The sequence below is a fragment of the Scaptodrosophila lebanonensis genome, unplaced genomic scaffold, assembly GCF_003285725.1.
Source record: "Scaptodrosophila lebanonensis strain 11010-0011.00,11010-0021.00 unplaced genomic scaffold, SlebRS2 tig00001412-arrow-pilon, whole genome shotgun sequence".
Classification (NCBI taxonomy): Eukaryota; Metazoa; Arthropoda; class Insecta; order Diptera; family Drosophilidae; genus Scaptodrosophila; species Scaptodrosophila lebanonensis.
In genome coordinates, this window is record NW_022060739.1 from 1,241,396 (window position 1) to 1,253,272 (window position 11,877).

The window sequence follows — 11,877 nt, forward strand, 5'->3', positions numbered from 1 at the left end:
ACCATAATGTATATATTATATTTATATTTTATATTTTATTTGCCATTTGGACAGCTATGCCCCGATTCACAGCTATATGTTGTCAGAGATTATAGACCCAAATGACTAAAAAAAAAATATAATGGAGGAAAAAATTTACTTATACTTACTTGTAAGAGCTATCTAAATGAGAAAAAGGAACAGAAGGAGAAAAAGGAAAATATCCCACCCGGTGGGGGCAAATTTGATTGCCAGTCCGGCCAGCTATTTATTATATTATATTTATTTTATTGTTCTGGGAGGTAAGTTAAAGCGCTATTCTATCGACTCCCTTTTAGGGAACGTATTGAAATGAAAGCAGTAGCCGGCAGATGTGCGATTATCTAATTTCTTGAATACTACATTTATAGCGATTGTAGGAAAACTCTTCGTAGTTTAGGGAATCCAAATATGTTCTACCTTTACTCTACCTGCTTACATAAAAATACGTGTGGTATGTATGGAATATAGCTGAGGATTTGTTAGTTGATGGCAGCTGTTATGAATATTTTGTTATGCTCCCACTTCATGTGGTTGCTATGGAATAAGGCAGTCCACACTACAGACATGGAGCCCAGCTCGTGGAAATTGATGCAAGGGTGTGTGGGCTGAGGGTTGCTGGATTCTGGATGTTGGATGAGCACAACCAATAACGACTTATCCTCTTTTTTTGCATCATTTTGCAGTTGCCAGTACACCGGAGGCGATACCGGGCAAGCGTGACGAGGCCAGCGCAGGCGTTTCAGCGGGCACCAGCAGTACGGTCTGTGGAGTAGGCAGTGGTGCAGCAGGCGGCGGTGCAGCAACAACAACAACTTCAGTCGGTGGCACGGAAATTCAGAACCTTAGCAGTTGCGAACTGGGCGGCAGCACAAATGCGACAATAAATGGTCAAGTGGCAAGTAAGTATGAGGGTCCAGGGGCTTAAAGGGGGCGTGAAACACTGCGGTTGAAAGCTTTGTATTTTTTCATTTATCCGAACCCACCACAAAATTATTTTAATTTCCATTTTATTGCCTGACATTGCGCGGCGAGCCGGTAGCCTGCTACCTGCAACGGCTGCATAAATCTTGCCACCACTGCTGAGATTTCATTGCCAGCTTTTTGCGACAGGATGCAACTAAGCTGCAAAAACCCTCAGCCAAAAAAAAAAAAAATAAAATAAAACAAAGGATAATAACAAAGAGCGGCAACAACATTTTGCTTACATTGTACATTTACGGAAATAAAATAAAGCCAAAGAAAGGGCCGAGCAGGTCGTATGTGGAACTCATTAAAGAGACGAGGTGCTGCAGGGCAGATCCTTTAGCTTACAGCAGGAGTTTGGCTCAAGTGTCGATGCGCAGTAAAACAAACATTAAACATTTTGCGCCAGCATCTTGTCGAGCCTGAACACTGAGCAGTGCAAACGTTAACAACTCGTACTTAGAGCGCATGATGGCGGACGATAAAGAAACGTCAAGCAGACGGAATCAGCTCAGCTCTGCTCAGTTAGTCGCATACCTAACAGACAGATCCCATAAGGCACAGTGGTTCAGAAACAAGCAGTTCAATTCCAATTCTTTTTGAAATGTGTACTAAGAGCACTTTTTATTTCTCGTTGTCTCTTTAATTTTATATCAAAAGGAATGATTTTACACACTTCCTTGACTGGGGCTACACTTTTCCAGGAAAAATAATATCGAAATATTTCAATATTGAACAGAGCAGTCTTTCGCAGTTTCTAATAACACTGGTACTAGAGAGTGGGGCAGGTTGTGTCCTCGCACAATAAGAATTGGATTTCAGGAAACACGACGGTTCGTCCATCTAAAACAAAGGTAGTTCGTTGGTAGGATTCAGTTAACTTCTACAGGAAAAATCTATATATTAATCCATCTATCTGTATACCTATTTACCCAACTATCTATCCAGCTATCTATCCATCTATCTATTCATCTATCTAACCATATATCTATCCAACTATCTATCTATCTTTATATCCATCTATATATCCATCTATATATCCATCTATATATCCATCTATATATCCATCTATATATCCATCCATCTATCTATCCGTCTATCTATTCATCTATCTATCCATCTATCTATTCATCTATCTATCCATCTATCTATCCATCTATCTATCCATCTATCTATCCATCTATCTATCCATCTATCTATCCATCTATCTATCCATCTATCTATCCATCTATCTATCCATCTATCTATCCATCTATCTATCCATCTATATATCGATCTATCTATCCATCTATCTATCCATCTATCTATCCATCTATCTAACCATATATCTATCCATCTATCTATCCATCTATCTATCCATCTATCTATCCATCTATCTATCCATCTATCTATCCATCTATCTATCCATCTATCTATTCATCTATCTATCCACCTATCTATCCATCTATCTATCCATCTATCTATCCTATCTATCCATCTATCTATCCATCTATCTATCCATCTATCTATCCATCTATCTATCCATCTATCTATCCATCTATCTATCCATCTATCTATCCATCTATCTATCCATCTATCTATCCATCTATCTATCCATCTATCTATCCATCTATCTATCCATCTATCTATCCATCTATCTATCCATCTATCTATCCATCTATCTATCCATCTATCTATCCATCTATCTATCCATCTATCTATCCATCTATCTATCCATCTATCTATCCATCTATCTATCCATCTATCTATCCATCTATCTATCCATCTATCTATCCATCTATCTATCAATCTATCTATCCATCTATCTATCCATCTATCTATCCATCTATCTATCCATCTATCTATCCATCTATCTATCCATCTATCTATCCATCTATCTATCCATCTATCTATCCATCTATCTATCCATCTATCTATCCATCTATCTATCGATCTATCTATCCATCTATCTATCCATCTATCTATCCATCTATCTAACCATATATCTATCCATCTATCCATCTATCTATCCATCTATCTATCCATCTATCTATCCATCTATCTATCCATCTATCTATCCACCTATCTATCCATCTATCTATCCATCTATCTATCCATCTATCTATCCATCTATCTAACCATCTATCTATCTATCCATCTATCTATCCATCTATCTAACCATCTATCTATCCATCTATCCATCCATCTATCCATCCATCTATCTATCCATCTATCTATTCATCTATATATCCATCTATCTATCCATCTATCTATTCATCTATCTATTCATCTATCTATCCAACTATCTATCCATCTATCTATCCATCTATCTATCCATCTATCTATCCATCTATCTATCCATCTATCTATCCATATATCTATCCATCTATCTATCCATCTATCTAACCATCTATCTATCCATCTATCAATCCATCTATCTATCCATCTATCTATCCATCTATCTAACCATCTATCTAACCATCTATCTATCCAACTATCTATCCATCTATCTATCCATCTATCTATCCATCTATCTATCCATCTATCTATCCATCTATATATCCATCTATCTATCCATCTATCTATTCATCTATCTAACCATATATCTATCCAACTATCTATCCATCTATCTATCCATCTATCTATCCATCTATCTATCCAACTATCTATCCATCTATCTATCCATCTATCTATCCATCTATCTAACCATCTATCTAACCATCTATCTATCCAACTATCTATCCATCTATCTATCCATCTATCTATCCATCTATCTATCCATCTATCTATCCATCTATCTATCCATCTATCTATCCATCTATCTATCCATCTATCTAACCATCTATCTATCCATCCATCTATCCATCTATCTATCCAACTATCTATCCATCTATCTATCCATCTATCTATCCATCTATCCATCCATCTATCTATCCATCTATCTATCCATCTATCTATTCATCTATATATCCATCTATCTATCCATCTATCTATTCATCTATCTATTCATCTATCTATCCAACTATCTATCCATCTATCTATCCATCTATCTATCCATCTATCTATCCATCTATCTATCCATCTATCTATCCATATATCTATCCATCTATCTATCCATCTATCTAACCATCTATCTATCCATCTATCCATCCATCTATCTATCCATCTATCTATCCATCTATCTAACCATCTATCTAACCATCTATCTATCCATCTATCTATCCATCTATCTATCCATCTATCTATCCATCTATCTATCCATCTATCTATCCATCTATCTATCCATCTATCTATCCATCTATCTAACCATCTATATTATCCAACTACCTGTCCATCTATCTATCCATCTATCTATCCATCTATCTATCCATCTATCTATCCATCTATCTATCCATCTATCTATCTATCTATCTATCCATCTATCTATCGATATATCTCTCCATCTATCTATCCATCTATCTAACCATATATCTATCCATCTATCTATCCATCTATCTATCCATCTATCTATCCATCTATCTATCCATCTATCTATCCATCTATCTATCCATCTATCTAACCATCTATCTAACCATCTATCTATCCATCTATCTATCCATCTATCTATCCATCTATCTATCCATCTATCTATCCAACTATCTATCCATCTATCTATCCATCTATCTATCCATCTATCTATCCATCTATCTAACCATCTATATTATCCAACTACCTGTCCATCTATCTATCCATCTATCTAACCATCTATCTATCCAACTATCTATCCATCTATCTATCCATCTATCTATCCATCTATCTATCCATCTACAAGTATCTATCCATCTATCTATCCAACTATCTATCCATCTATCTATCCATTTATCTAACCATCTATATTATCCAACTACCTGTCCATCTATCTATCCATATATCTATCTATATACCAAAATTGTCCTTTTTACCCCTTCTGGGAGATGGATGTGCATACAGACGGAGCTCTTAGTTAAGACATGTAATTGGTATTTCAATATTATTTTTCCGTGAAGCTTAACCACTGTGCAATGGTCCTTGTAAAGCTAAACTGTGTACAAGCTGAAGCAGTTAAGTGAAGGAATCTCGGGTGAAACATAAATTTAAGTGCAGTAAAAACCGATTTTTATGTCAGTGCCCATCGGCAGTGGCAGCGACAGTGGCAGTAGGAGAAGCAGCACCAGCAGCCGCACCAGTAACAACAATAGGGAGAGACACCTTTGTGCATGTTGCGTGCCAGAGGCACTTTGGCCCTTCAAATGCTGCACTGCCAAAATGAATGGAGTGCAGTTAACGACCCAAAGTGTACAAGTGGGTTGGGCACAAACACACACTGAATGCTTTATATATTTTTTTGTGCTTTCTCTCCTTTTCCTTTTCGTCTTCATTTTGTTTTCTACGCTTGGCAAACAGATAAATCCTGGCAATTTTCAACGCTGGACAAGGCGGGCACGGAGTATATTTAGAAGCACGCCACTCAATTACGTTTATTTCGTTGGCAAAGATTTGCCACATGAGCACATCAGCTCGTCGCCTCACTGAGTTACGTTCCCCTGCCCTGCCCTTCGCTTCCCTTCCTTCTATATTCTTTTCTCTTCCACTCGTTAAGAATAAATTTGGCCTTGGGTAACACTAAATAAAGGAATTTGTATATACTCGTATACTTATGCTACAATGGCTTTAAGTCAGAAACTGTCGTGTGGGGCGTACGAATACGAATAAATTATTGATTTCTTTCAATATGCAAGAGAGATGTTTTTTTATGGGAGACGGAGCAAAGCAAACAATTCAGTTTTATGCTTCGTTAAACCTAAGTATAGCTTAAGGCTATACATAAGTGTATGTATGTCAATACAAGAAATTTGACATAAAAGCAAATCGATGCCTAACGAATGAACCCTTTTTCAATTGTTTCCTTCACTTTCTTTTATTCCCTTTTCGTCTGCAGGACACGGCTCTCTTACCATTGTACGACGCTCAAATAGTCGCAAAAATTTCACACAAATCGACGCACAACAATCAACGCTGCTCAGCTCGCCAGCGAACGCCGCGAGCATCAGTTTCTTCCAACCATTAAGTGAACCGGGCGCCGAGCGCTTGAGCGGTCCGGCAACGACTGGAACCAGCAGCTCCCGGAATACGAATACTAACGGTAGCAGCGGCGGCGGTCATAACGCCGCAGCCTCCACGACTGAGCCACTGCAGCAGCTGCCACTGCGCGAATCAGCAGTAGCCGCAACGACTGTGCCACCAATGAACAACTCGGAGAAAATGCAGCCCTCGTCGCCGAATTTATCGAACTACTCAACCGATCCGACCACGGCACCCAATGGCGGGGGTGCCGATGAGGCCGGGAACTCGTTAATAACGGGATCGCGTACCGATATGTTCACCTCGGATGCGGAACCGTACAGCGCGGACAATATAGAAAATTGGGAAAATTTGCCATCTGTCGATACACCAGATGCGCTCAATAAAGCAGCCGTCAAGTAAGTAACTATATATATATCATATATTTATTTATATTTATATCTAGAATAAAATATATACATTAAAAGTTTATCATTCAGTGGACAAATTAGTTGTTAACAGTTGAAAGTCTTAGCTAAATCTAAACCAATTCTTCTTGGAGGTACAAGGCATCTTTCAATTCAGTTAATTCTCCTTTTAAATCTTTGATTGGTTGCCGTTTTGATTTTTTAGTGCCATTAAAGTATTTAAAATTGTAAAATAAACTTGAGGCTTAACAAAAAAGGAATTCTAGAGTCGAGTGGACTCAACTTTTAAAAATGCTGTACCCTCTCCAAGAAGCACAAAAAATTATTCATCTATTTATAAAATTAATTTATTTAAAATAAAATTAATATAATAAATCAAATGTATATAACACGTACATTGAATATAACACATCAATACTGTTTTTATGAGAGACTATGTCTTCGTATATGTGTACAGTTGAGCCAAAGCAGACACAACAACAACAAAAGCTGCGGGCAGAGCATGGGCAGAGATTACACTTATGGCATAAACATCCATTATTTTATTATTATTTTGACATATCACAATGAAACCTAATGTGGGAGGTACGACGGAAAAATAAACGCAAACCCATCTTTTGTCGAACTCCTGAATAATCTGGAGAATTTGGTTTCCAAGCTTAGTAATTCAAGCTCTTATACTTTGAGATCCTTCCGTACAGACGGATGGTCGTTCATGGCTATATCGACTCGTCTTGTCATCCTGATCCTTTTCATTCGCACTAAGCGAGTATACCGTCTTAACTTTTGCGTAAAGTATATAAGAAACCCAAGACAAAGGTGTTGAATACATGATCTAAAACCGGTAATTCCATGAGCAGAAAATAACTCGAACCTTACGTAAATAGTTTTACATATAGCTGGGCTTATGAGGTTACGAAATCAAAAACCCGTTCTATAATAATGAATTGTCTATATGTACTTGTAACTCTGAAATATCAATTCGTTTTTGTTATTAATACATTCAGTTTGTGGCGTTAAAAACATAATACTCGTATTTCTATTTTGTTTTAACAATTATTCAGGCGTTCCGCTTCTATTTGCATTATTTATGAACTCCTAAAGAGGATGGTGGAAAGAATATTAGGAAAATAAGTTACTTTCGAAAGAAAAGTGGGAAGAAGAGCGGAAAAAATTGTGTGTAGAGTTGTAGAAAGAGAAACGATTTAATTTTACTGATGAAGCAACGGACGGATACTTTTTAAAGAATTTTTTAAAAACATAGTTCTGGAGGCATTTGAAGTTTTTTGTTCTGGATTCACGCGCCTTCCCCTATTTACAGAACGCATTTGTTGCACTTATTGGAGCTATTTGTTTTACGAATGCGAAATTTTCATGGATCTCTGATATGTCGATTTTCCCAATGCACAAAAATTGCTGGGGAAGGAATTGTTAAAGTCCCCATTTCGACTACTGCTTCCATTTTGTATACCTGTTCGCTAAATGTTTTAGTTTTCTCATTTGGAAACTACTTGTTTGTTGTTGTAATTTAAAAATGAATAACACATGTCAGTAATGTTTAAAGTTCAAATAAAATATATGTATATACTGTATTGTTCTTATGCTAGAAATAACTTTTGCTTTCATTGTTATTTATTATTGGAATATGTCTGAGATTTCGTCCGCTACCGAAAGAAATATTAATTCGAATGCAATTTTTTCTATTTTTAAGTTTCAATATAAAAAGATGTCAATATGGTACAAAAATATAATTAAGTTAGGTGGTGTTATCAGTTTATCAAAATTAAGTTTTTAAGATATATTTTGTAATGAAAGATTTGTTTCTTTAAGTATTTCATAAGCATGATTTTCCAACATTAGAGCGATAGCTTTGTTAGATATCAAAATTAAGACTTTATCAATCTAATGTCCACTCTTTTCATTACAGAATTCGCCATTTGCTGCGTCGCATGGATCAAGGATCCGTTGCCTACGAGGACATGCAACGCAATCTGCATTATGCAGCGCGTGTTCTCGAGGCAGTGTTCCTGGACGAATCAAGGTAGGTGTAGCATTTGCAGTAGCGCTTTTTCATACAACTTCTCGTACAAGTAATTGACAATCCTCAAGCTACTTGCTCCATTTCTAACCAAACAACAACTCTAACTGCGATTCTGAATCGGGGCCCATCAATTGGTTTAGGCTTTCACAGATTTAAGTGTAGGTCAAAAGTATGCTCCGTAGCTTTCGAAATTCGCATACCTATTCGGATTGCACCACAAGGCAAGCTTCAATATACTAGAATCAAACTCAAACTCATCGCCAATTTCATTATGGCAGACTTTGTTGTCGTCGTGCGACTTCTCCATTATGATTTCTCATACCAATTAATAATCGTATATACATATATAATATATACTTCATACTGTTTTATCTGTTTGTTATTCCTTTACAACTTTTTCATTTTCGATTTTTTCTTTTTATATATGTGTGTGTGTCTGTGTAATACAGAAGCCCCACAACAGGTAAAACAAAATTGGGGCAGATTGCGTCTTCATCCGTTGAGTGCGAAGAGTAAGTCTTAGAGTCAACTTCCAGTTTTGGTTTGTCGTTAACTTTGTTGATTTTTAACTCTCTCTCTCAATCTATTCGTACTATAAACGCTATGCGTTCACATCAACTACTTATCCAAAAACCACCTCAACCACTAATACTACTAAGTAATACTTTTAACCAACTCACCCTCAACCTCTTATGACGCCTATCTATCTATCAACATACATATCTACTTTTCTATCTTCATCATATTTTGTAGTGCTCTCTTCTGTTCATGTGTCAAGAAACTAACAAATTTTTTGCCTTGCTATGCAGTAGCAAAAAGTTTAGTCTCCTCATCAGCCTCCATCATCATACCCCTCATACATACATACAAGTATATTACATTTATTGCCAAAATGCGCATATTTCATTTTTCTAGGTAGACTAGCGTATGTAACTTTGAAGTACATGCAAACAAATAACTAATGCCTCCGAAACTGTCAAATAAAATTCTTTTGAAGAGCTCCACTGCAAAAAAAAAACAAAACAAAAACGTACAAGAAGCACCGTATATTATTGAAAAACTCTCCTATCGATATCTCAAACTTTCTCAGTGTGTTTTAATTCTCGTCGTGTTTTCTAAGTGGAATATTTTTGAACTTTGTCAAGTATACTACCCCTCTGTAACTCTGACCTCACTATCAGTACTCATTTCTTGGTGTATTATAAATTGTGTGCCCCCCCAACAATCTCAACTCTTAATCAGACACCGTGCTAAGTTCTCTATATCTCTAAGCTATGCTTTCACAAGCTGTGTGCCTTACAACTCAACTCTCCATGCTACGAAACGTTCAGCAAGGGGAACTGTCACACATTCTACTTCTCAGCATTAATTTTTTTTGTTTTTTATTTATCACACATAAGAACCGTTTTTCGTGCTTGCAATTAAAGCAAAGTATAAGGTGTGTTCTCTCTCTCTTTAATATATACATACATAAAAGCTCCTCCACATTATACACATATGTATGTATGTAGGTATTTTGTGTCTGTGCGGCTGCCTTATGCATAATTTATTCACATCTTTGCCAGCCACATGACACGATTGTTCGATTTACTTGTATGGACTAGTGTGCGTGTCCTTGGCCAGGACACATCAGAAACAGCAGAATAAATGAGTACGGTCTTCATTCATGCTCTGCAAAAGAAATAAAAGTAAAGAAAATCGGAGAAGACAAAAAACAATAAACAAAATTTCAACTTTAAGCTGACTCGGCACAAATTTTAGCTTCGGCATGCCGAAAATATTATACCTTTGCAAACAGTATTGTAGTCGTACAACTACTTGTATAATGCCAATTACCAGCACATTATAATGCTAGACATCATATATTTTGTAAGCTGATGATATCATAAGCAAATAAAAGTAATTGTGTTCAGATAAAATCTTATATGATAGATGTTATGGCTTTAAAAATAGTAGGAAGCAGTAATAATCATTCATCTTTTGCAAGGATATAAATAAATGTTTGCCTCCAGCATAAAATATCATCATTATTCTATATACAAGTAATTCCGCCAAATAAAAATCTTTGCAAGGATATAAATATGTATATGCTTAGTCCCTTGCTGATCTTACACAATCCAACTTGTATCTATAAGAGAAGTACCTTGAAATTTTGTCTCTCGTCTATACATATAGCCTATAAGCTTTGCAGCTGGACTAATCCCCGCCTTTTTCGACTACCCCCCGCGCTCTTATAATACAAACAACTTCAACTGATGTTCTATTTATGTTTTTTCTTTCTATTGCCAACCATATTTTGAAAAATTCTAAACAAAACACAATTACACTGAAACCAATACAAACAAATGAACAAAAATGCCACCCACGAACTCTCCTCGTCTCTAAAACATTGTCGTCTGTCCCGGTTCGCTGTTACTCACTGCCAACTGCTGTGCGAAAAACACTTGACCGACCACCACCCACAAAGTGAGCCGTCCAAGCAGCGCGACAAAGCGACATCAGCGGCAGAGCAGCGTTGCAATGCCAACTGTAAGAATCTAAACTGCAGCCAGCACAGTCATAGCAATAGTGGCCAGCAGGAGCAGGACGATGCTCAACAGCAGGATAACAATAATTCAAATAGCAGCTGCAGCTTGCACAATGCAACCGCCACCGCCACCACCACCGCCGGCACTGCTGGCGAACCCAACTCAGTTGTGGATGCGTCCGACAATCAAACGACAAGCATAGAGAGTCGCACGAAGGGCGTTTCTATGGCGCCTCAAACGCACAGTGGACCCACTGGTCCACCGCTCCCAGAAACGCCCGACGAAACTGCAACGACTAGGATGGCGACGGCGACGGCGACAGAAGAGGTGACAAAAACAGTACCCGCTCTCGAAACTGTCAGTGAATCAGTGCTCGAGGAGCACCACTCAATGACAAAGCCTGCCCCAACAGATGCAACAGCAGCAGCCACAACAGCAGCTACTACTGCGGCCAGTTCGGATACTCCATCGAGTGGGGCGGGTGCAGCCAGCGGTGGTCAAAGTGTTTCCAGCAGTAGCAGTTGCAGTAATAAAGCGACCGTGCAGCGACAAAGACGCCTGCGCACACCGGTCTGGGCGAGATCAATGTCGACGAATAAAACGTACTTGAAAAATGGTTTTACATTTAAAAAAAAATTAGCATTAATTTTGTTGTATGCCTTTTCAGTTCGTAAATATATTAATAAATTTATATTTTCTAATATGTTGTTACCTTATGTTTAATCAACACGGTTCACCAGAGCCTTCAACAACAGCAAACTCTATAACCCTTAACTTCTTAACTATATATATCTCTCTCTCCCACTCTCTTACGCTCTGTCTCTATCTCTCACTCTAC

General features: G+C 37.5%; 1 protein-coding gene across 1 annotated transcript in view; it reads left to right on the forward strand.

Moving 5' to 3' along the window:
• The window catches only part of LOC115630949 (calcium/calmodulin-dependent 3',5'-cyclic nucleotide phosphodiesterase 1), a 77,001-nt gene that overhangs the window by 41,407 nt on the left and 23,717 nt on the right, over window positions 1-11,877 (forward strand). Inside the window, exons 2-5 of the mRNA XM_030527518.1 lie at window positions 705-920; window positions 5,921-6,461; window positions 8,398-8,511; window positions 10,979-11,641. Of these exons, the coding sequence (XP_030383378.1) occupies window positions 705-920; window positions 5,921-6,461; window positions 8,398-8,511; window positions 10,979-11,641 (1,534 nt within the window). The remainder of the gene's footprint in view (window positions 1-704; window positions 921-5,920; window positions 6,462-8,397; window positions 8,512-10,978; window positions 11,642-11,877) is intronic.